This window comes from Triticum aestivum, chromosome 5B (assembly GCF_018294505.1).
Source record: "Triticum aestivum cultivar Chinese Spring chromosome 5B, IWGSC CS RefSeq v2.1, whole genome shotgun sequence".
In the NCBI taxonomy this organism is placed as follows: domain Eukaryota; kingdom Viridiplantae; phylum Streptophyta; class Magnoliopsida; order Poales; family Poaceae; genus Triticum; species Triticum aestivum.
Genome location: NC_057807.1, coordinates 679379338 through 679405904, shown reverse-complemented (window position 1 = coordinate 679405904; position 26567 = coordinate 679379338). Strand labels below are relative to the sequence as shown.

General features: G+C 47.3%; 1 protein-coding gene and 1 pseudogene across 1 annotated transcript; both read left to right on the top strand.

Annotated features, from left to right (window-relative positions):
- The first annotated feature begins 2227 nt into the window (after positions 1-2227).
- On the top strand, positions 2228-3076 carry LOC123115262 (internal alternative NAD(P)H-ubiquinone oxidoreductase A1, mitochondrial-like). The gene has a single exon (XM_044536464.1). It carries the CDS (start codon positions 2228-2230, stop codon positions 3074-3076), a length of 849 nt encoding a protein of 282 aa, XP_044392399.1.
- Positions 3077-3085: 9 nt separating this feature from the next.
- Positions 3086-3912, top strand: LOC123117612 (squamosa promoter-binding-like protein 2; annotated as a pseudogene).
- The last annotated feature ends 22655 nt before the right edge of the window (positions 3913-26567 follow it).

The following is a 26567-nucleotide window of genomic DNA, read 5'->3' as shown; positions in this document are numbered from 1 at the left end:
GAGAAGGTGGATAGAGAAGAGAGAGAGTAATGGGGGAGAAGTATTGAGAAGAAGAAGAGTGAGAGTGGGAGCATGTGGTGGAGGGAAGAGAGGAGAGGGGGAGGTAGGGGGAAGGGAAAAAAGGAAGGGGGAGGGGAGGGACGGGTTGGGGGTTGGTGGGGTTAGCAGTAGCGCGGGAGAGAAAACGCGCTGCTGCTAAGAACTTAGCAGCAGCGCGCTTTGCGGTAAGGTGCTACTGCTAACTGGGACAAAAAATTGTGGCAATTTGAAACTTACCAGCAGCGATCTCGAGGAAACCGCGCTACTACTACGTACTTAGCAGTAGCGCTGTTATTGCGACCGCGCTACTGCTACTTAGAGTTGGGGGAACACCGCAGGTCGATATTTGTAGCAGCGCGTTTCTGGTCGAGCGCGCTACTGCTAAATCTTTATCAGCAGCGAGTTTACGTAACCCGCGCTACAACTACTTAGCAGCAGCGCTCTATTTTAAACCGCGCTGCTGCTAAGATTCTGTGTATAGGCTTTTCCCTAGTAGTGAGTGTGCTTCCTCGGATCTCAGCTGCTGCTGGGATTGGGCATTCTTCTCCAACTAAACGACTTTAGGTAAATTGCTCTTCTTTGCTTGTGTGACTGGAATGCAGTTTGTCTGTTTTGGATGCTATCCCTCATTTCAAATAAACTGCAAAGATATGACAGCTTTTCAGATGTATTTTGCTTATGTCATTATTGTAATATCCACCTCTAATTTGTCTCATTTTCCATGTAGCCATGTTCTTGGGGCGTCATCTCTTCTTTTGGTCTTCTCTTATCCCTTGATGAAGAGGTTCACATCTTGGGTATGTTCTAAGCACATGCAAAGTTTTACTAGCATAATCTTTTGTCCTGAGAGTAATCACTTACATTACTTCCAATGCATCTGTAACAGCCTCAGGCATTTCTTGGCTTGACCTTCAACTGAGGAGCTCTGTTAGGATGGGCTGCTATCAAAGGGAGCCTAGATCCTGCTGTCATCCTCCCATTGTATAGTGCTGGTATATGTTGGACATTGGTGTACGATACCATATATGCACATCAGGTATTTTACTAGTGGTGTTCTTTCATATCTAAACTGAGCAAAAGCATTGCTTCTTATGGTCGTATCCATATACATTCCAGGACAAAGAAGATGACCTCAAAGTAGGAGTTAAGTCCACAGCATTAAGGTTTGGAGATTCGACCAAGCAATGGATCAGTGCCTTCGGTGCTGCATCGATTGGCAGCTTTGCACTCAGTGGCTACAATGCTGAACTTGGTCGGTGCTCGTTATAAGAATGTCATGCTCTATGAAAATTACATTGTTTTTAAATTATATATATTGACTGCTTACTTTAATCATGTGCGATAGCATGGCCGTACTACCCTCTTCTGACAGCCGCAGCTGCACAGTTGGCATGGCAGATTTCAACCGTCGACTTGTCTGACCGCTCAGACTGCAACAGGAAGTATGTTTCTTTACATCGAGATCATCGAGATTTAAAACAGATGGTGTGTTCATTGGTTTGTTAGACTGCTTATGAAGTGCTTAAACTCATTGTGTTTCATCTCTACTCCGCAGATTTGTGTCAAACAAGTGGTTTGGAGCTCTGGTATTCTGGGGAATTGTTTTTGGGCGACTCGCATCGTGATACATGCATCATTTTTGGTAGTTCTGATAGAACCCGTACATTTTTGTGGCTAGTGCGATAAGGACAGACAATTTGTTTTAACCTTCCCATCTGCTAAATGCACTATACTGCAGCATGAATATCTGTAAGTTTTTTCTTTCATTACTTGTGCTTTTGTTTCTTCTCTGCTGAACATGAAAGGCAAACCCTGATGATAAGTTCTGATGGTCTAGCAGGGTAATTTCCTGGGAGGTAATAGCACCCCAGATCCACAAACTTGCACATAATGTGATGTTTTAGTCCAAAACTTGCAAAATGTTACTGAGGACTCCCACAACTTGACACTCTATGTGATGTTTTGGTCCACAGCTAATCACAGCGTGACAAGTGGCAGTCCAGAGGGTGGACCGGTCAGCTCTGGCAATTTTGCACGAAGGCCCCTGCCGTTTCCTTGATTCAGCAATGTTGGATGATTTGCTTTGCTGATCCAAGTCTTCTTACCGAACAATCGCAGTGACATCTGCAACAAGCCAACAACTCGCACCAGATACAGTCGGTAGAAGCAGCGCAGCACGCACGTTTCAATGGCTTGGTCTAGGATCGCCAGGAGCTCGCAGCTGTCGCAGTCACTCTCGAGGATCGCGTCCGAGGGCGGTGTGCCCACCCCGGCGGCGTCCGCGCTGCGCAATGCGGCAACGCTGGGGCCACGGAGCCGCCACGCCGCGTCGTTGTTCCACAGCCTCGCGTGCATCGGCCTCGCCGACAAGTGCGGCGCGGGCGCGGCGGGCCATCTCTACGGCCCGAGCAGAAGCATCAGCGCGACCCCTGCGAGGCTGCTCCCCGCGGCAGCAGAGCCCGTGGCGGCGGAGTACTCCGATACCGAGGACCCCGCTGAGGCAATGGCGGCGTTGCCGGATCTGGGCCCAACGGGCCTCAAGAACAAGCCCCGCGTGGTGGTGCTCGGCTCCGGGCGGGCGGCGTGCCGGTTCCTCAAGGATGTTGACACCTCCGTCTACAACGTGGTGTGCGTGTCCCCGAGGAACCACATGGTGTTCACGCCGCTGCTTGCGTCGACGTACGTCGGCACGCTGGAGTTCCGGTCCGTGGTGGAGCCCGTCAGCCGCATCCAGCCGGCGCTCGCCACCCGCCTCGGATCATACTTCTTCCTGGCCAACTGCACCGACATCGACACGCGGAAGCACGAGGTGTACTGCACGGTGGCGGCCGGAGACGAGCAGCTGCCCACCAACCCCTACCGCTTCAGGGTGGCCTACGACAAGCTTGTGATCGCCAGCGGCGCCGAGCCGCTCACCTTCAACATCAAGGGCGTCCAAGAGAACGCAATCTTCCTCCGCGAGGTGAACGAGGCGCAGCAGATCAGGCGCAAGCTCCTCACCAACCTCATGCTGTTAGCTCCCCATCATTGCTTGTGAACAGGAGTGACAAGATTCGCGTCGTACCCGCAAATATTCTTCCCGACGTCCATGGCGGAGCCCAAGTGACCCGGCGGCATCGCCGTGAAGACGGAGGCCGACGCGTTCCACGAGCAGTACTACTCCTTTCAGCGGCGCCGCCTCCCTCTTCCACCACGGCAAGCCGGAGAGGAAGCACTTCCCCTTCCTGACCGACGGCGGCGGCGAGGCCACGTTCGGCTGCCAGCCGCCGGCCTTCACCATCACACCTTCCTCGGGGAGCAGCAGCAACAGCAGCCGGCACAGAAACGGCAAGACCACCATGTTCGCCCATGACGGGGGCCCGGACCACAACTGTGCTTCTCTCTTCTGTCAGACAACCCGGCACCGGCGCACATCATGGTCCCCGTGGAGGCGCATCATCTCGGCGGCGGCGGCGGCGTGATGATACATTACGGTGGCAGCGGCGGCGGCAAGGTGGCGCGGCTGTCCAACAACGGCGACGTCTCGCTCACCGGGCTGTCTTACGTGAGCCTGGGAGACAAGGGCGCGCCCATGTTGCACGCGTCTAACAGATCATAGCACGCCGCTGCTATTGCAGCACTGCCGTTACTACCAGCACAACGGCGGCTCCGGCTGCATCCCAGCTCCAGCAGCAGTACCATGGATACTACCACCACCAACACCAAGTGAGCGCTGATCAGGGGAACCACCCGGATGCAGGTGGGATGCATGCCCTACCCTTCTCGTCATGGTAGTCGTCTCATCAGTCAGACTAAGATCCTAGGCAGGTGGTGTTGGTTATCAATCATCAAACATGTCACCTGATAGTGTTAGCCCTGATGATCCTCAAGAAATCACCCAAGATATGTCCATTTTGCAACTTCTCTTGATACTCCTAACTTATGGAAGCTCCCCCCTGCTTATGATTCAGAATAGGATTACGACGATTCTATTTTTGTATCGGTTGGTTTGTTCATTTTGGCCGACGTGCACTTGGTTTGGTAGGGTTACATCAGCAGAAAGTACACAGGGGGTTTGAACTGTACTGGACAGTGGAATTGGCATCAAAATATTTAGGTAGTTGATTATTCTAATCAGGTGACAAGTGGGAGTTTGTGCAAAATTGATAGTGCAGGTTGAATCGAGTAAACGGCAGGGGCCTTTGTGCAAAATTGCCAGAGCTGACCGGTCCACCCTCTAGACTGCCACTTGTCACGCTGTGATTGGTTGTGGACCAAAACATCACATAGAGTGTCAAGTTGTTGGAGTCCTCAGTAACATTTTGCAAGTTTTGGACTAAAACATCACATCATGTGCAAGTTTGTGGATCTGGGATGCTATTACCTCATTTCCTGGGCATTTTAGGGCATCGTTCCTCCTTTGGCTCCCAATGATAAACAAGGAGCCAGTGAAAATGCATTGTTCTAGAACACATTGTTATGCATTGATGGCGATAGTCTTTGAGGACCAATATCAGGATTCGGTCAAAACACCGAGTATTTTTGGATGTGCTAAACTGTCTGTCTTTTACATTATTTGTTAACACATCTAGCCCAGTGCTTCTGGGGACAAAACTTACTGCAGTAAATCAATTCCGACAATTTGTTCATGACACACTTGATTATGTTACCACCATGATCCCATTTGACAGGACTTTTAGGTAGTAGTTTGACTTGGTAAATGGAGTCTGTGCCATTATACTGCCAGATTAGGCAAAGTGATTTTTGTTCCTAGTGCTGTAACTTTATTTTAAATGACTGACATTATTTATTTCAAAAAATTTAAAGAAAGTTTGAGTGTGTTGAGAGCCACTGGAACCGCCCTTATTCTGTTTGAAAAAAGAACAGCCCTTATTCTGTTCTTGGAAACAGAACCACCCTTATTCTGTGAGTAATATTAAAACCGAAGACCCAAGAAGACCTCATTGCTGAGCTTAGCTTATTCAGTTTCCAGATCTAAGTGCCGTCTTCTTAGCAGAGATCAGTGCTGATAGTTCTCTTAAGATCTCCAAGTTGCGCACTCTGTCATAAGTGGCCACTGAATGCTGTATCTACTCCCTCCGTCCGGAAATACTTGTCGAAGGAATGGATGTATCTAGATGTATTTTAGTTCTAAATACATCCATTTTTTATGCATTTCTCCGACAAGTATTTCAGGACGGAGGGAGTAGGTACGAACTGGTTGATTTTACCATAGCAGTACATCTTCTAGAGTATTTGAATTGCATGTTTACATCGGTCGCTGAACTGTGTTTTTTCTTGCAGCAACAAACAGTCCATCAATTTTCAGTGAATTCATGTGTGGCATCAGTAAAGCTTTTACTTGGAAATAACAACTGCATGGTCAGGAGCAGTGCTTATATTAGTTAATGGTTGCAGCTGTAACAGGCACTACACCACGGTTGTTAATTGAAGGCATTTTTATAAGGGCACTTTGTAAATGCCTCAAAATCGTGCCTAGAGGTGGCGTTTTAGAAAAATGCCTCAGATTGATGCAGCTTTGAAGGCGTTACAGAAAAGTGCCTTGGTTGATGTAGCTTTGGAGGCACTTTTGGAAAACGCCTTGGATTGTTGCAGATTTGGAGGCGTATTAGCAAAATGCCTTTGATTGATGCAGCGTGGCAGGGCTGGCAGCGGCAAACTGGCCACATACTGCGGTTGATGCGGGTTGCTGTGCTGCTCCAGCGCGACCATCAGTGTTCAAGCTTGCATGAGTCTCTCTCTGGGCTGTGCTGCTTGGCCGTCGTCGTTCAATCCGCCGCCGATGAGATCATTGGCATACCAGAGATGAGCTGCGTAATGATTTTTGATCGGGGGACATGCTAGTCTGCAGATTCTTTGGAATTTGGTTCGAAAGAATCTGACTACTCCAAGGCTCCAGAACTGAAGAATTGTTCACTTGTCTAAGGTGGCGTGAAAGTTCCTGGTGGGGACTGGGGACGTTAGCGACAGCAGCGGCTGGAGGTTGATGACAACGAAATCTTTGATATTTATGATATTGATTCCGTAGTAAATCACAACTTCGCATTAGTTCTACTGGTCGTGAATGTGAGGCTAGCAGCGATCGGTCCTGGTTCGAATCCTGTTATTGCCATTTAACTAAGATTTTTCGTTCCCGGTTGAGCTTTCCATACAACCGATTAGGCCTCATTTGGTTGCGAGGGATCCTCCCGGGATCCCCGTCCTTTCCCCGGTCGAGACTCCCGCCTGCAATCTCCACCCCGGTTTTTCAGACAATCAGTTTGGTAACATCATGGAAAGGGTTTTCTCGCCCCGATCCTCCCGAAATCCCCGGGCCGTTCACCCCGACCTCCGCACGGCAGGAGAATTCGCCCGGGTCTCTCGCGACGCGATGACTGAGACGCCTCGTCGCTCTGTTCCTCTGCCCTCCCCCCCCACCCCCCGCTCCACGTCCCGATCTCCTCGATCTCTCCTCGCGATGGCTAATGTATTTCACTAGCCCGACTCCCTCTGGCGTCCACCCCACTTGGTGAGAATCCCCTACTCAATTTGATCTATCTACTGCTCTTCTCCCTCCGTTCTCTTCCCTCCCCCTTGGTGCCCAAATGGCAACGGGGGCATTTTCACATGATGGGTAGGGGATCCATATGATCGGGGAAATCCCCCTCGGGGGGTTTACTGTCCAGGGTTTTCCACCCCAACAACCAAATGAGGCCTTAATTTAGTCCCATACCGCTTAGCCAACAAGAGTCGGACGTGTTTAAAAGGGAGAAATGTGTGCACAATTCCACAACTACTTAGACATCCAGCTGAGAGGATATATAGCATAGTTTTCAATCATTAATTTTATACTACTTTTTTATTATGTGGCCCACCTTTCATTCTCACAAAGTGCCTAGGAGCACGTGTTAGAGCGGGCTCTTCACGAAGAGCCCGCTTACCTTCTCTCTCCTCTTCTCTTTCCTCCAACTAAGCAGAAATATACTACTTTATTCCTTATAGCCCGCTGACTCAGCTTTATTATACTTGCTCTTAGAATAATAAGCAGCTAGCCAGCCTGGTAGGGGGCGGGCCCATGGCGGGAGGGGTGTACATGGAAAACGACTAATGAGTTTTTTACACTTAGCGGCGCTATCTGAAATTGCCAGAGAGCTTTCGAGAAAGGGACCTTAAACCACCATGCTCAGAGTGTTGTTAAATTTTCCTTATCTTTGAATTTTGGTCATGTCTAGTTCCTGCACCCAGCGGCTGTGTACATTTGCACGTTTTTGGACCAAATAAGGCGAGTGTGGTTTCCCCTAAAAATGCTGCTAGAACAAAATTGTGGCTCTGTAAAGCTCACTACTATCAAATTAGCGCTAGTAAATATGGACCTGTTGTTAGCACCTGCACGTGCACATAAACTGGAGGCTCGCAAAACCTTGTTTACAAGCATTCCAACATGAATGCAAGAGCGGTCAAATTTTCATTTTGCTTCTGTTCAAATAGTTCTCTTCTCCAATGTTCCCTTAATGATTTGTTCCATTCTTCAGGAACCTGCCTCCAAAAAAGTGATATCTGAAGGAAATCAAATTCTTTATGATTGCCATATTGTGAGCTTCTTGCTTCCTTGGCTTAGAGAACTATAACACGAGCAGATGGAGCAGAAGAAATTAGAGGCTAATATACAAGATATGGTGTTCTAGGACCTCAGAGGAATTGATGTTCATATTAAATGTTCATCTGGTTTTGACGAAAATGAAGTTGGAACAGATTAATCGTGATCCTGATGAACGTGTGTGCTGGTCACGGTATTTCCATATAATTACTTTATTCATACATGTAACTATAGCAAGTATCTGATCCTGTTTCATTCCTCTACCGCAACAAGTGTAGAATCTCTACATTTCATTTTGATCGAAGCCGTAAGCATTTTCTCTATGACTTATGCCTATCTGCTGACTGGACCTTAGTGAAGTTGACATTCCTAGAGAAGAGGTGGAGAGTATGCAATATTAGGATTAGGAGCCCAAATCATAATATTGCATACTCTCCACCTCTTCTCCTTTAGGGATCTCAACTTCCCGAACCTCCGGGTGGCCCATAAAGCACAAGTCATAGAGACAATGCTTACAGCTTCGATGAAAATCAAGTATATATGTTTAGGACTTGTTGCTACTGCAGTAGAGGAATGAAACAGGATCTGATACTTGCTACTTGCTACAGTTACATATGTGATTGAAGTTAATATGATAATATCCTAACCAGTAGACACGTTCATCAGGATCATGGTCAAGATCACTGGTGTACGTTGTCGGGTCACATATGTGTTACAGTTTCTTAATCACAATCACGACGAAATTGAGGTGAGAAGTGCAACAACTGTTCTGTTCTGAGGTCTCGTGCCTGCTCAAATTGAGGCGCCATTTAGCAGAGTAGTAAATTCAGTAGCATTTTGTATGACTTATAATTTCTAAGATAAGTTATGTGGAGAATAATGCGTGCGATGCAGCCGTTCCGCACCTTGTGCCAATTTCATTTACGTGTCGTATGGGTGCATCAATCTTTTGGATGGGTGTATGCTCCTTGACCTTATACTGAAAGTCAGTTCTCTTGTATTAGATATTTTTGTGAATATAGAAGCTTCGATACATGCATATTACAATCTTGCAAGGGGAAAAGAGCTCCATGCTTTATTTGTGAATCCAAAGTGGCTTCTATGTTATGCTAACGATCATTCCTTCTGGTTTCTCGACTTGCCGATTCAGTGTTGTAGTACAACCATTGTTTTCCTTGTGTATTAAGCATGTGAGTAGAATGTTGGGCTAATCTCACATATGTTGTGTCATTCGTTCTTCTAACTTCTATGCCAGCTGGTTTCATGCGGCGATATTTCGTTGATTTCTTCATATGAGGTGAACCGTGTATACACATCTACACTGCTATGAAAATGTGTAGTAGATTTTATTTCAACCTAAATATTTTACTATGCTGATATGTACTCGAATGCTTCAGGTCTTATGGGCACTGAAAGCCACTTTGGTGGCTTTATTGTTTCACTGGATCTTGTGATGTTGGAGGATGCACTTCTATCCCGACGAGTGCCTTGTGAGGGGCGGACCAAAGGTTTATGTATAGAGGAGGTGAAACGAGTTAGGGGTGGTGAATTGTTCTTACATGTGTTTAAGGTAGACATGGTAGCAGTATGTGCTCATGTAAAAATACATATGTTAAGGAGCATCATCCCTGCTTGTCCCCCTTAGCTCCGTCCCGGTGCCTCGACAACATTGGAAGTTTGGCCGCAATCATTGGTTTGCTTGTGTGTATAGGAACCCCTAGGGACCTTTATGTAATTTAAGCTTTTGCTTTTTTCCACGTAGCTTCCAAGGACAACTTTTCTCTCTCAACCTTCTTAACAATTTTCTATGCCTATTACTCCCTCCGTTCTTAAATATTTGTCATTTTAGCGATTTTAAATGGACTATCACATACGGATGTATATAAACATATTTTAGAGTGTAGATTCACTCAGTTTGCTTCGTATATAGTCACTTGTTGAAATCTCCAGAAAGACAAATGTTTAGGAACGGAGGGAGTAGTTGTAATCGGTTTACGTAGTGTTGGGGAACGTTGCAGAAAATTAAAATTTTTCCTACGGTTTCACCAAGATCCATCTATGAGTTCATCTAAGCAACGAGTCATGGAAGAGAGATTGCATCTACATACCACTTGTAGATCGAGTGCGGAAGCGTTCAAGGGGATGGTGATGATGGAGTCGTACTCGCCGTGATTCAGATCACCGATGACCAAGTGCTGAACGGACAACACCTCCGCGTTCAACACACGTACGGGACGGGAGACGTCTCCTCCTTCTTGATCCAGCAAGGGGGAAGGAGAGGTTGATGATAATCCAGCAGCACGACGGCGTGGTGGTGGATGCAGCAGAACTCCAGCAGGGCTTCGCCAAGCGACTACGGGAGGAGGACGAGGTGTAGCAGGGGGAGGGAGGCGCCAATGCACAGGTTGCGGCTGCCCTCCCCCCTGCCCTCCTTTATATAGGCCCCCAGGGGGGGGCGCCGGCCCTGGGAGATTCAATCTCCCAAGGGGGCGACGGCCAGGGGGGTGGAGTGCCCCCCAAGGCATGTGGTGCGCCCCCCCCCCCACCCTAGGGTTTCAACCCTAGGCGCAGGGGGTGGGCCTAGGGGGGCGCACCATCCCACTATGGGCTGGTTCCCCTCCCACTTCAGCCCATGGGGCCCTCCGGGATGGGTGGCCCCACCCGGTGGACCCCCGGGACCCTTCCGGTGGTCCCGGTACATTACCAGGTGACCCCGAAACTTGCCCGATGGCCGAAATACCACTTCCTATATATAATTCTTTACCTCCAGACCATTCCGAAACTCCTCGTGACGTCCGGGATCTCATCCAGGACTCCGAACAACATTCGGTATGCTGCATACTCATATTCATACAACCCTAGCGTCACCGAACCTTAAGTGTGTAGACCCTACGGGTTCGGGAGACACGCAGACATGACCGAGACGACTCTCGGGCAATAACCAACAGCGGGATCTGGATACCCATGTTGGCTCCCACATGCTCCTCGATGATTTCATCGGATGAACCACGATGCCGAGGATTAAACAACCCCGTATACAATTCCCTTTGTCAATCGGTACGTTACTTGCCCGAGACTCGATCGTCGGTATCCCAATACCTTGTTCAGTCTCGTTACCGGCAAGTCACTTTACTCGTACCATAATGCATGATCCCGTGACCAACCACTTGGTCACTTTGAGCTCATTATGATGATGCATTACCGAGTGGGCCCAGAGATACATCTCCGTCATACGGAGTGACAAATCCCAGTCTCGATCCGTGTCAACCCAACAGACACTTTCAGAGATACCTATAGTGCACCTTTATAGTCACCCAGTTACGTTGTGACGTTTGATACACCCAAAGCACTGCTACGGTATCCGGGAGTAACACGATCTCATGGTCTAAGGAAGAGATACTTGACATTGGAAAAGCTCTAGCAAACGAACTACACGATCTTGTGCTATGCTTAGGATTGGGTCTCGTCCATCACATCATTCTCCTAATGATGTGATCCCGTTATCAACGACATCCAATGTCCATAGCCAGGAAACCATGACTATCTGTTGATCACAACGAGCTAGTCAACTAGAGGCTCACTAGGGACATATTGTGGTCTATGTACTCACACGTGTATTACGATTTACGGATAATACAGTTATAGCATGAATAAAAGACAGTTTATCATGAACAAGGAAATATAATAATAGTTTTATTATTGCCTCTAGGGCATATTTCCAACAGTCTCCCACTTGCACTAGAGTCAATAATCTAGTTACATTGTGATGAATCGAACACCCATAGAGTTCTGGTGTTGATCATCTTTTGCTCGCGAGAGAGGTTTAGTCAACGGATCTGCAACATTCAGATCCGTATGTACTTTGCAAATATCTATGTCTCCATCTTGAACATTTTCACGGATGGAGTTGAAATGACGCTTGATGTGCCTGGTCTTCTTGTGAAACCTGGCTCCTTGGCAAGGGCAATAGCTCCAGTGTTGTTACAGAAGAGTTTGATCGGCCCCGACGCATTGGATATGACTCCTAGGTCGGTGATGAACTCCTTCACCCAAATTGCTTCATGCACTGCCTCCGAGGCTGCCATGTATTCCGCTTCACATGTAGATCCCGCCACGACGCTCTGCTTGCAGCTGCACCAGCTTACTGCTCCACCATTCAACATATACACGTATCCGGTTTGTGACTTAGAGTCATCCAGATCTGTGTCGAAGCTAGCATCGACGTAACCCTTTACGACGGGCTCTTCGTCACCTCCATAAACGAGAAACATGTCCTTTGTCCTTTTCAGGTACTTCAGGATATTCTTGACCGCTGTCCAGTGTTCCTTGCCGGGATTACTTTGGTACCTTGCTACCAAACTTACGGCAAGGTTTACATCAGGTCTGGTACACAGCATGGCATACATAATAGATCCTATGGCTGAAGCATAGGGGATGACATTCATCTCTTCTTTATCTTTTGCCGTGGTCGGGGACCGAGCCGAGCTCAATCTCACACCTTGCAACATAGGCAAGAACCCCTTCTTGGACTGATCCATTTTGAACTTCTTCAAAATCTTATCAAGGTATGTGCTTTGTGAAAGACCTATGAGGCGTCTCGATCTATCTCTATAGATCTTGATGCCTAATATATAAGCAGCTTCTCCAAGGTCCTTCATTGAAAAACACTTATTCAAGTAGGCCTTAATGCTGTCCAGAAGTTCTATATCATTTCCCATCAGGAGTATGTCATCTATATATAATATGAGAAATGCTACAGAGCTCCCACTCACTTTCTTGTAAACGCAGGCTTCTCCATAAGTCTGCATAAACCCAAACGCTTTGATCATCTCATAAAAGCGAATGTTCCAACTCTGAGATGCTTGAACCAGCTCATAAATGGATTGCTGGAGCTTGCAAACTTTGTTAGCGTTCTTAGGATCGACAAAACCTTCCGGCTGCATCATATACAACTCTTCCTTAAGATGTCCGTTAAGGAATGCCGTTTTGACGTCCATCTGCCATATCTCATAATCATAGTATGCGGCAATTGCTAACATGATTCGGACGGACTTCAGCTTCGCTACGGGAGAGAATGTCTCGTCGTAGTCAATCCCTTGAACTTGTCGATAACCTTTAGCGACAAGTCGAGCTTTATAGATGGTAACATTACCATCCGCGTCCGTCTTCTTCTTAAAAATCCATTTGTTTTCTATCGCTCCCGATCATCGGGCAAGTCTGTCAAAGTCCATACTTTGTTTTCATACATGGATTCTATCTCGGATTTCATGGCTTCAAGCCATTTGTTGGAATCTGGGCCCGCCATCGCTTCTTCGTAGTTCGAAGGTTCACCGTTGTCTAACAACATGATTTCCAGGACAGGGTTGCCGTACCACTCTGGTGCGGAACGTGTCCTTGTGGACCTACGAAGTTCAGTAGCAACTTGATCCGAAGTACCTTGATCATCATCATTATTTTCCTCTTCAGTTGGTGTAGGCATCACAGGAACATTTTCCTGAGCTGCACCACTTTCCCGTTCGAGAGGTAGTACTTCATCGAGTTCTACGTTCCTCCCACTTACTTCTTTCGAGAGAAACTCTTTTTCCAGAAAGCATCCGTTCTTGGCAACAAAGATCTTGCCCTCAGATCTTAAGTAGAAGGTATACCCAACGGTTTCCTTAGGGTATCCTATGAAGACGCATTTTTCCGACTTGGGTTCGAGCTTTTCAGGTTGAAGTTTCTTGACATAAGCATCGCATCCCCAAACTTTTAGAAACGACAGCTTAAGTTTCTTCCCAAACCATAATTCATACAGTGTCGTCTCAACGGATTTAGACGGTGCCCTATTTAAAGTGAATGTAGCTGTCTCTAGCGCGTATCCCCAAAAAGATAGCGGTAAATCGGTAAGAGACATCATAGACCGCACCATATCCAATAGAGTGCGATTACGACGTTCGGACACACCATTACGCTGAGGTGTTCCAGGGGGCGTGAGTTGTGAAACGATTCCACATTTCCTTAAGTATGTACCAAATTCGTGACTTAAGTATTCTCCTCCATGATCTGATCGTAGGAACTTTATCTTTCGGTCACGTTGATTCTCTACCTCATTCTGAAATTCTTTGAACTTTTCAAAGGTCTCAGACTTGTGTTTCATCAAGTAGACATACCCATATCTACTCAAGTCATCAGTGAGAGTGAGAACATAACGATATCCTCCGCGAGCCTCAACGCTCATTGGACCGCACACATCGGTATGTATGATTTCCAACAAGTTGGTTGCTCGCTCCATTGTTCCGGAGAACGGAGTCTTGGTCATTTTGCCCATGAGGCATGGTTCGCATGTGTCAAATGATTCATAATCGAGAGACTCTAAAAGTCTATCAGCATGGAGCTTCTTCATGCGCTTGACACCAATGTGACCAAGGCGGCAGTGCCACAAGTATGTGGGACTATCGTTATCAACTTTACATCTTTTGGCATTCACACTATGAATATGTGTAATATTACGCTCGAGATTCATTAAGAATAAACCATTGACCATCAGAGCATGACCATAAAACATATCTCTCATATAAATAGAACAACCATTATTCTCGGATTTAAATGAGTAGCCATCTCGCATTAAATGAGATCCTGATACAATGTTCATGCTCAAACTTGGCACTAAATAACAATTATTAAGGTTCAAAACTAATCCCGTAGGTAAATGTAGAGGCAGCGTGCCGACGGCGATCACATCGACTCTGGAACCATTCCTGACGCGCATCGTCACCTCGTCCTTCCCCAGTCTCCGTTTATTCCGCAGCTCTTGCTGTGAGTTACAAATATGAGCAACGGCACCGGTATCAAATACCCAGGAGTTACTACGAGTACTGGTAATGTACACATCAGTTACATGTATATCACATATACATTTGGTGTTGCCGGCCTTCTTATCCGCTAAGTATTTGGGGCATTTCCGCTTCCAGTGACCCTTCCCCTTGCAATAAAAGCACTCAGTCTCAGGCTTGGGTCCATTCTTTGACTTCTTCCCGGTAACTGGCTTACCGGGCGCGGCAACATCCTTGCCGTCCTTCTTGAAGTTCTTCTTGCCCTTGCCCTTCTTGAACTTAGTGGTCTTATTGACCATCAACACTTGATGTTCTTTCTTGATTTCAGCCTCTGCTGACTTCAGCATTGAAAATACTTCAGGAATGGTCTTCACCATCCCCTGCATATTGTAGTTCATCACAAAGCTCTTGTAGCTTGGTGGGAGCAACTGAAGGATTCTGTCAATGACCGCCTCATCAGGGAGGTTAATGTTCAGCTGAGTTAGGCGGTTGTGCAACCCAGACATCTTGAGTATGTGCTCACTGACAGAACTGTTTTCCTCCATCTTACAACTATAGAACTTGTCGGAGACATCATATCTCTCAACCCGGGCATGAGCTTGGAAAACAAGTTTCAGCTCTTCGAACATCTCATATGCTCTGTGATGCTCAAAACGCTTTTGGAGCCCCAGTTCTAAGCTGTAAAGCATGCCGCACTGAACGAGGGAGTAATCATCATCACGAGACTGCCAAGCGTTCATAACGTCTTGGTTCTCTGGGATGGGAGCGTCACCTAGCGGTCCTTCTAGGACATATTGTTTCCTGGCAGCTATGAGGATGATCCTCAGGTTCCGGACCCAGTCCGTATAGTTGCTGCCATCATCTTTCAGCTTGGTTTTCTCTAGGAACGCGTTGAAGTTCATGTTGACATGCGCGTTGGCCATTTGATCTACAAGACATATTTGCAAAGGTTTTAGACTAAGTTCATGATAATTAAGTTCATCTAATCAAATTATTTAATGAACTCCCACTCAGATTTGACATCCCTCTGTTGGAAATATGCCCTAGAGGCAATAATAAAAGCATTATTATTATATTTCCTTGTTCATGATAATTGTCTTTATTCATGCTATAATTGTGTTATCCGGAAATCGTAATACATGTGTGAATAACAGACACCAACATGTCCCTAGTGAGCCTCTAGTTGACTAGCTCGTTGATCAACAGATAGTCATGGTTTCCTGACTATGGACACTGGATGTCATTGATAACGAGATCACATCATTGGGAGAATGATGTGATGGACAAGACCCAATCCTAAACATAGCACAAGATCATATAGTTCGTTTGCTAGAGTTTTCCAATGTCAAAGTATCTTTTCCTTAGACCATGAGATCATGTAACTCCCGGATACCGTAGGAGTGCTTTGGGTATGCCAAACGTCACAACGTAACTGGGTGCCTATAAAGGTAGACTACGGGTATCTCCGAAAGTGTCTGTTGGGTGACATGGATCAAGACTGGGATTTGTCACTCCGTATGACGGAGAGGTATCACTGGGCCCACTCGGTAATGCATCATCATAATGAGCTCAGAGTGAGCAAGTGTCTGGTCACGGGATCATGCATTATGGTACGAGTAAAGTGACTTGCCGGTAACGAGATTGAACGAGGTATTGGGATACCGACGACCGAATCTCGGGCAAGTAACATATCGATAGACAAAGGGAATAGCGTGCGGGATTGATTGAATCCTCGACATCGTGGTTCATCCGATGAGATCATCGTGGAGCATGTGGGAGCCAACATGGGTATCCAGATCCCGCTGTTGGTTATTGACCGGAGAGTCGTCTCGGTGACGCTAGGGTTATGAAGATATGTATATGCAGAAACCCGAATGTTGTTCGGAGTCTCGGATGAGATCCCGGACGTCACGAGGAGTTCCGGAATGGTCCGGAGGTAAAGAATTATATATAGGAAGTGCTATTTCGGGCATCGGGACAAGTTTCGGGGTTATCGGTATTGTACCGGGACCACCGGAAGGGTCCCGGGGGTCCACCGGGTGGGGCCACCTGTCCCGGGAGGCCACATGGGCTGTAGGGGGTGCGCCTTGCCCTAGATGGGCCAAGGGCACCAGCCCCTATAGGCCCATGCGCCTAGGGTTTCCACCATGGAAGAGTCCATGTGGTGGAAGGCACCCCTAGGTGCCTTGGGGGGGAGGGAAACCTCCCCTTGGCCGCCGCCCCCCTAGTAGATCTCATCTACTAGGGCCGGCGCCCCCTGGCACCCCTATATATAGTGGGGGGAGAGGAGCGATTGACGACCAGCCCCTGGCGCCTCCATCTCCCCCCGTTACGTCTCTCCCTCATAGTCTCGGCGAAGCCCTACTGCTGTGACGCCCTGCATCCACCACCACGCCGTCGTGCTGCTGGATCTTCATCAACCTCTCCTTCCCCCTTGCTGGATCAAGAAGGAGGAGACGTCTCCCGTCCCGTACGTGTGTTGAACGCGGAGGTGCCGTCCGTTCGGCGCTGGTCATCGGTGATTTGGATCACGTCGAGTACGACTACATCATCACCGTTCTTTTGAACGCTTCCGTGCGCGATCTACAAAGGTATGTAGATGCATCTAATCACTCGTTGCTAGATGAACTCCTAGATGATCTTGGTGAAACGAGTAGGAAAATTTTTGTTTTCTGCAACGTTCTCCATCAGTGGCATCATGAGCTAGGTCTATGCGTAGTTCTTCTTGCGCGAGTAGAACACAATTTGTTGTGGGCGTAGATTTGTCAACTTTCTTGCCGTTACTAGTCCTTTCTTGCTTCAGCGGTATTGTGGGATGAAGCGGCCCGGACCAACCTTACACGTACGCTTACGTGAGACCGGTTCCACCGACTAACATGCACTAGTTGCATAAGGTGGCTGGCGGGTGTCTGTCTCTCTCACTTTAGTTGGAGCGGAATCGATGAACAGGGTCCTTATGAAGGGTAAATAGAAGTTGACAAATCACGTTGTGGCTTTAACGTAGGTAAGAAAACGTTCTTGCTAGAACCCTAATTCTGCCACGTAAAACTTGCAACAACATTTAAAGGACGTCTAACTTGTTTTTGCAGCAAGTGGTTTGTGATATGATATGGCCAAAGTTGTGATGAATGATGAATGATCTATATGTGATGTATGAGATGTTCATGCTATTGTAATAGGATTCACGACTTGCATGTCGATGAGTATGACAACCGGCAGGAGCCATAGGAGTTGTCTTTATTCTTTTAATGACCTGCATGTCATCGAGAAACGCCATGTAAATTACTTTACTTTATTGCTAAACGCGTTAGCCATAGTAGTAGAAGTAATAGTTGGCGAGCAACTTCATGGAGACATGATGATGGAGATCATGATGATGGAGATCATGGTGTCAAGCCGGTGACAAGATGATCATGGAGCCCCAAGATGGAGATCAAAGGAGCTATGTGATATTGGCCATATCATGTCACGTTTATTATTTGATTGCATGTGATGTTTATCATGTTTTGCATCTTGTTTACTTAGAACGACGGTAGTAAATAAGATGATCCCTCACAATAATTTCAAGAAGTGTTCCCCCTAACTGTGCACCGTTGCGACAGTTCGCTGTTTCAAAACACCACGTGATGATCGGGTGTTTTATTCAGACGTTCACATACAACGGGTGTAAAACAGATTTACACATGCAAACACTTAGGTTGACTTGACGAGCCTAGCATGTACAGACATGGCCTTGGAACACAGAAGACCGAAAGGTCGAGCATGAGTCGTATAGAAGATACGATCAACATGAAGATGTTCACCGATGTTGACTAGTCCGTCTCACGTGATGATCGGACACGGTCTAGTTAACTCGGATCATGTAATACTTAGATGACTGGAGGGATGTCTAATCTAAGTGGGAGTTCACTAATAATTTGATTAGTTGAACTTAATTATCATGAACTTAGTCTAAATATTTTACAATATGTCTTGCAGATCAAATGGCCAAATTAGTCCTCAACTTCAACGCGTTCCTAGAGAAAACTAAGCTGAAAGACGATGGCAGCAACTATACGGACTGGGTCTGGAACCTGAGGATCATCCTCATAGCTGCCAAGAAAGATTATGTCCTACAAGCACCACTTGGTGACGCACCCGTTCTCCCTGCAGAACAAGATGTTATGAACGCTTGGCAGGCATGTTCCGATGACTACTCCCTCGTTCAGTGCGGCATGCTTTACAGCCTAGAGACGGGGCTCCAAAAGTGTTTTGAGAGACATGGAGCATATGAGATGTTCGAAGAGCTGAAAATGGTTTTCCAAGCTCATGCCCAGGTCGAGAGATATGAAGTCTCCGACAAATTCTTCAGCTGTAAGATGGAGGAAAACAGTTCTGTCAGTGAGCACATACTCACTATGTCTGGGTTGCATAACCGCTTGACTCAGCTGGGAGTTAATCTCCCGGATGATGCGGTCATTGACAGAATCCTCCAGTCGCTTCCACCAAGCTACAAGAGCTTTGTGATGAACTTCAATATGCAGGGGATGGAAAAGACCATTCCTGAAGTATTTGCTATGCTGAAATCAGCAGAGGTAGAAGTCAGGAAGGAACATCAAGTGTTGATGGTCAATAAAACCACTAAGTTCAAGAAAGGCAAGGGTAAAAAGAACTTCAAGAAGGACGGCAAGGAGGTTGCCGCGCCCGGCAAGCAAGCTGCCGGGAAGAAGCCAAAGAATGGACCCAAGCCCGAGACTGAGTGCTTTTATTGCAAGGGAAGCGGACACTGGAAGCGGAACTGCCCTAAGTACTTAGCGGATAAGAAGGCCGGCAAAACAAAAGGTATATGTGATATACATGTAATTGATGTGTACCTTACTAGTGCCCGTAGTAGCTCCTGGGTATTTGATACCGGTGCAGTTGCTCACATTTGTAACTCAAAGCAGGGGCTGCGGAATAAGCGGAAACTGGCAAAGGACGAGGTGACGATGCGCGTCGGGAATGGTTCCAAGGTCAATGTGATCGCCGTCGGCACGCTACCTCTGCATCTCCCTTCGGGATTAGTTTTAAACCTTAATAATTGTTATTTAGTACCAGCTTTGAGCATGAACATTGTATCGGGATCTCGTTTAATTCGAGATGGCTACTCTTTTAAATCTGAGAATAATGGTTGTTCCATTTTTATGAGAGATATGTTTTATGGTCATGCTCCTATGGTGAATGGTTTATTCTTTATGAATCTCGAACATGATTCTACACATGTTCATAATGTGAGTACCAAAAGAAGTAAGGTTGATAATGATAGTCCCACATACCTGTGGCACTGCCGCCTTGGTCACATAGGTGTCAAACGCATGAAGAAGCTCCATGCTGATGGACTTTTAGAGTCTCTTGATTATGAATCATTTGACACATGAGAACCATGCCTTATGGGTAAAATGACCAAGACTCCGTTCTCAGGAACAATGGAGCGAGCAACCGACTTATTGGAAATCATACATACTGATGTGTGCGGTCCAATGAGTGTTGAGGCTCGCGGTGGCTATCATTATGTTCTCACCCTCACTGATGATTTAAGTAGGTATGGGTATATCTACTTAATGAAACACAAGTCTGAAACCTTTGAAAAGTTCAAGGAATTTCAGAGTGAGGTTGAAAATCAACGTGACAGGAAAATCAAGTTTCTACGATCAGATCATGGAGGAGAATACTTGAGTCACGATTTTGGCACACACTTAAGAAAATGTGGAATAGTTTCACAACTCACGCCGCCTGGAACACCTCAGCGTAATGGTGTGTCCGAACATCGTAATCGCACTCTATTAGATATGGTGCGATCTATGATGTCTCTTACCGATTTACCGCCATCTTTTTGGGGCTATGCTTTAGAGACTGCCGCATTCACTTTAAATAGGGCTCCGTCGAAATCCGTTGAGACGACACCGTATGAATTATGGTTTGGGAAGAAACCTAAGCCGTCGTTTCTAAAAGTTTGGGGATGCGATGCTTATGTCAAGAAACTTCAACCTGAAAAGCTCGAACCCAAGTCGGAAAAATGCGTCTTCATAGGATACCCAAAAGAAACTATTGGGTACACCTTCTACCTCAGATCCGAAGGCAAGATCTTTGTTGCCAAGAATGGGTCCTTTCTGGAGAAAGAGTTTCTCTCGAAAGAAGTAAGTGGGAGGAAAGTAGAGCTTGATGAAGTATTACCTCTTGAACCGGAAAATGGCGCAACTCAAGAAAATGTTCCTGAGGTGCGTGCACCGACTAGAGAGGAAGTTAATGACAATGATCAAGATACTTCTGATCAAGCCCCTACTGAAATTCGAAGGTCCACAAGGACACGTTCCGCACCAGAGTGGTACGGCAACCCTGTCTTGGAAATCATGCTGTTAGACAACGGTGAACCTTCGAACTATGAAGAAGCGATGGCGGGCCCGGATTCCGACAAATGGCTAGAAGCCATGAAATCCGAGATAGGATCCATGTATAAAAACAAAGTATGGACTTTGACTAACTTGCCCGTTGAGCGGCGAGCCATAGAAAATAAATGGATCTTTAAGAGGAAGACAGACGCGGATGGTAATGTGACCATCTATAAAGCTCGGCTTGTCGCTAAGGGTTATCGACAAGTTCAAGGGGTTGACTACGATGAGACTTTCTCACCGGTAGCGAAGCTGAAGTCCGTCCGAATCATGTTAGCAATTGCCGCATTCTATGATTACGAAATATGGCAAATGGACGTCAAAACGGCATTCCTTAATGGTTTCCTTAAGGAAGAATTGTATATGATGCAGCCGGAAGGTTTTGTCGATCCTAAGAATGCTGACAAAGTGTGCAAGCTCCAACGCTCGATTTATGGGCTGGTGCAAGCATCTCGGAGTTGGAACATTCGCTTTGATGAGATGATCAAAGCGTTTGGGTTTACACAGACTTATGGAGAAGCCTGCGTTTACAAGAAAGTGAGTGGGAGCTCTGTAGCATTTCTCATATTATATGTAGATGACATACTTTTGATGGGAAATGATATAGAACTCTTGGACAGCATCAAGGCCTACTTGAATAAAAGTTTTTCAATGAAGGGCCTTGGAGAAGCTGCTTATATATTAGGCATCAAAATCTATAGAGATAGATCGAGACGCCTCATAGGTCTTTCACAAAGCACATACCTTGATAAGATATTGAAGAAGTTCAATATGGATCAATCCAAGAAGGGGTTCTTGCCTGTGTTGCAAGGTTTGAAATTGAGCTCAGCTCAATGTCCGACCACGGCAGAAGATATAGAAGAGATGAGCGTCATCCCCTATGCCTCAGCCATAGGTTCTATTATGTATGCCATGCTGTGTACCAGACCTGATGTAAACCTTGCCGTAAGTTTGGTAGGAAGGTACCAAAGTAATCCCGGCAAGGAACACTGGACAGCGGTCAAGAATATCCTGAAGTACCTGAAAAGGACTAAGGAAATGTTTCTCGTTTATGGAGGTGACGAAGAGCTCGTCGTAAAGGGTTACGTCGACGCTAGCTTCGACACAGATCTGGATGACTCTAAGTCACAAACCGGATACGTGTATATTTTGAATGGTGGGGCAGTAAGCTGGTGCAGTTGCAAGCAAAGCGTCGTGGCGGGATCTACATGTGAAGCGGAGTACATGGTACCCTCGGAGGCAGCGCATGAAGCAATATGGGTGAAGGAGTTCATCACCGACCTAGGAGTCATACCCAATGCGTCGGGGCCGATCAAGCTCTTCTGTGACAACACTGGAGCTATTGCACTTGCCAAGGAGCCCAGGTTTCACAAGAAGACAAGGCACATCAAGCGTCGCTTCAACTCCATTCGTGAAAATGTTCAAGATGGAGACATAGAGATTTGTAAAGTACATACGGACCTGAATATAGCAGATCCGTTGACTAAACCTCTCCCTAGAGCAAAACATGATCAACACCAGAATTCCATGGGTGTTCGATTCATCACAATGTAACTAGATTATTGACTCTAGTGCAAGTGGGAGACTGTTGGAAATATGCCCTAGAGGCAATAATAAAAGCATTATTATTATATTTCCTTGTTCATGATAATTGTCTTTATTCATGCTATAATTGTGTTATCCGGAAATCGTAATACATGTGTGAATAACAGACACCAACATGTCCCTAGTGAGCCTCTAGTTGACTAGCTCGTTGATCAACAGATAGTCATGGTTTCCTGAATATGGACACTGGATGTTATTGATAACGAGATCACATCATTGGGAGAATGATGTGATGGACAAGACCCAATCCTAAACATAGCACAAGATCGTATAGTTCGTTTGCTAGAGTTTTCCAATGTCAAAGTATCTTTTCCTTACACCATGAGATCGTGTAACTCCCGGATACCGTAGGAGTGCTTTGGGTATGCCAAACGTCACAACGTAACTGGGTGACTATAAAGGTAGACTACGGGTATCTCCGAAAGTGTCTGTTGGGTGACATGGATCAAGACTGGGATTTGTCACTCCGTATGACGGAGAGGTATCACTGGGCCCACTCGGTAATGCATCATCATAATGAGCTCAGAGTGACCAAGTGTCTGGTCACGGGATCATGCATTACGGTACGAGTGAAGTGACTTGCTGGTAATGAGATTGAACGAGGTATTGGGATACCGACGATCGAATCTCGGGCAAGTAACATATCGATGGACAAAGGGAATAGCGTACGGGATTGATTGAATCCTCGACATCGTGGTTCATCCGATGAGATCATCATGGAGCATGTGGGAGCCAACATGGGTATCCAGATCCCGCTGTTGGTTATTGACCGGAGAGTCGTCTCGGTCATGTCTGCTTGTCTCCCGAACCCGTAGGGTCTACACACTTAAGATTCGGTGACGCTAGGGTTATGAAGATATGTATATGCAGAAACCCGAATGTTGTTCGGAGTCCCGGATGAGATCCCGGACATCACGAGGAGTTCCGGAATGGTCCGGAGGTAAAGAATTATATATAGGAAGTGCTATTTCGGGCATCGGGACAAGTTTCGGGGTTATCAGTATTGTACCGGGACCACCGGAAGGGTCCCGGGGGTCCACCGGGTGGGGCCACCTGTCCCGGGGGGCCACCTGTCCCGGGGGGCCACATGGGCTGTAGGGGGTGCGCCTTGGCCTAGATGGGCCAAGGGCACCAGCCCCTATAGGCCCATGCGCCTAGGGTTTCCACCATGGAAGAGTCCATGTGGTGGAAGGCACCCCTAGGTGCCTTGGGGGGGAGGGAAACCTCCCCTTGGCCGCCGCCCCCCCTAGTAGATCTCATCTACTAGGGCCGGCGCCCCCCCTGGCACCCCTATATATAGTGGGGGGAGAGGAGGGATTGACGACCAGCCCCTGGCGCCTCCATCTCCCCCCGTTACGTCTCTCCCTCGTAGTCTCGGCGAAGCCCTGCTGCTGTGACGCCCTGCATCCACCACCACGCCGTCGTGCTGCTGGATCTTCATCAACCTCTCCTTCCCCCTTGCTGGATCAAGAAGGAGGAGACGTCTCCCGTCCCGTACGTGTGTTGAACGCGGAGGTGCCGTCCGTTCGGCGCTGGTCATCGGTGATTTGGATCACGTCGAGTACGACTACATCATCACCGTTCTTTTGAACGCTTCCGTGCGCGATCTACAAAGGTATGTAGATGCATCTAATCACTCGTTGCTAGATGAACTCCTAGATGATCTTGGTGAAACGAGTAGGAAAATTTTTGTTTTCTGCAACATTCTCCAACACCCTCTAGTCATCTAAGTGTTACACGATCCGAGTCGACAAGATGCTGAGTCACCCTAAGGATGCGAGCCAGTGGCAAGTGTTGAACTTCGAATACCCAGAATTTGGGAACGATCCAAGGAACATCGTGCTGGGCGCGAGCACCGATGGAGTCAATCCGTTTGGCAGCTAGAGAAGCACACATAGCACCTGGCCTGTGTTTGTGTGGATGTACAACCTTCCCCCCTGGTTGTGCATGAAGAGGAAGTACATTCACATGACTATGCTAATTGAAGGGCCGAAACAACCAGGGAACGACATCAATCTATATCTGGGGCTGCTGAAAGAGGAGCTTGACACGCTGTGGAAAATGCCAACCAATACGTGGGACGCCGCAGAGAAAGAATATTTCCCTATGAGAGCCGCACTGCTCACGACGGTGCACGACTATCTCGGTTACGGATATCTCGCGGGGCAGGTAGTCCACGGATTTTCTGGATGCGTAAGGTGCATGGATGACACAACGTATCGCCAGCTAGATAGAGATCCCGAGTCTTCGAAAACCGTGTTCATGGGACATCGAAGGTGGCTTCACGACGATGACCCGTGGAGGAAACGCAAGGATCTGTTCGATGGTGAAACCGAACCCCGAAAACGCCCGCGTACGAGGAGCGGCGAGGAAATAGACAAGCTGTTGAAAAATTGGAAAGACTGTCCACTGCCAGGAAAGAAGCAAAAGGCGCCAGAGGCGGGAAAGAAGCGAAAGGCGCCAGAGCCGCTACTGAAGGTATGGAAAACGAGGTCTGTTTTCTGGGACTTGTCGTACTGGAAGATCCACCGTGTGCCTCACAGCCTTGATGTCATGCATATCACGAAGAACGTGTGCGAGAGTCTTCTTGGTACCCTGCTCAACATGCCAGAGAGGACCAAAGATGGGCCGAAAGCAAGGGCAGACTTGAAATCAATGGGCATCAGGCAGGAGCTTCACGCTAATGATGATGATGATGATGATGATGATGATGATGATGAGGCGAAGCAGGACACAGAAAGTCGTCGCAAAGGCAAAAAGGCCAAGAAGACCGGAAATGACTACCCTCCCGCGTTCTTCACTCTAAGTCAGGAGGAGATCGAGCAGTTTTTCACCTGCCTCCTAGGAGTAAAACTTCCTTACGGTTACGTGGGGAAGATAAGCAGATACCTAGACCCAGCGAAGCAGAAGTTCAGTGGGATGAAGTCTCACGACTGTCACATGCTGATGACGCAGATACTTCCAGTTGCAATCCGTGGGATCATGGACGCGCACGTCCGTGAAATGCTATTTGGCCTATGCAACTTTTTCGACGTCATCTCTCGGATGTCGATTGGCGTGAGGCAACTCAGAAGGCTACAGGAAGAGATCGTGGTGATACTATGCGAGCTTGAGATGTACTTCCCGCCCGCATTCTTCGACGTTATGGTGCATCTGCTGGTCCATATAGTGGAGGATATCATCCAACTCGGGCCGACGTTCCTGCACAGCATGATGCCGTTCGAACGGATGAATGGTGTCATCAAAGGATACGTTCACAACATGTCACGTCCAGAGGGAAGTATAGCCAGGGGCTTTCTGACCGAAGAGTGCATCTCCTACTGCACGAATTATCTAGGCATCGAGAACCCCGTTGGTCTGACCGTCAACAGGCACCTCGGCAGGCTCGCTGGATGGGGTCACCGTGAGGGTCGCCGCGAAATGCATGTCGACTTAGAGGGTCGACTCGCCGACTTTGAAAGAGCAAACCTAGTCGCGCTACAACACATAGACGTGGTCGATCCTTGGGTGGTAGAGCACAAAACCTTTATTAAGAAGACGTACAATGACCGAGGCCAATAGAGGACTGGCGGAGATATAATCAAAGAGCACAACTCATGTTTCACGCGTTGGTTCAAGCGGAAGCTTCTGTCGTACCCTTTACATGAGGATTCTTCCGCGGAAGAACAACTCATATTCGCCTTGTCACAGGGCGCCGAGCACAACCTGATGACATATGAGGCGTACGATATCAACGGCTACACATTCTACACCGAGGCCAAGGACATGAAGAGCGATGGTTATCAGAACTCCGGGGTAACGATGGAATCCTACACCGGTAATGACAAGGACAGATACTATGGAAGGATCGAGGAGATCTGGGAGCTGAGTTACCCTAGAGAGAAGGTCCCGATGTTCCGTGTCAGATGGGCAAAGAGCGTCCTAAAAGAAGACCGGTATTTCACCACCATGGTTATACCCGAAGCCAAATCCAAGACCGCGGGCGCAAACGTCACCGCGAAAAATGAGCCATGGGTACTGGCTTCCCAAGTTGACCAATGCTTCTTCATTACCGACCCGTCAAAGCCCAGTCGTGTTGTCGTGATGAGAGGCAAAAGGAAGATCATCGGAATGGATGGAGTAGCCAAT

Excerpts from the sequence above, each read along its gene's own strand:
- LOC123115262 (XM_044536464.1), top strand. The coding sequence starts at position 2,228 with ATGGCTTGGTCTAGGATCGCCAGGAGCTCGCAGCTGTCGCAGTCACTC.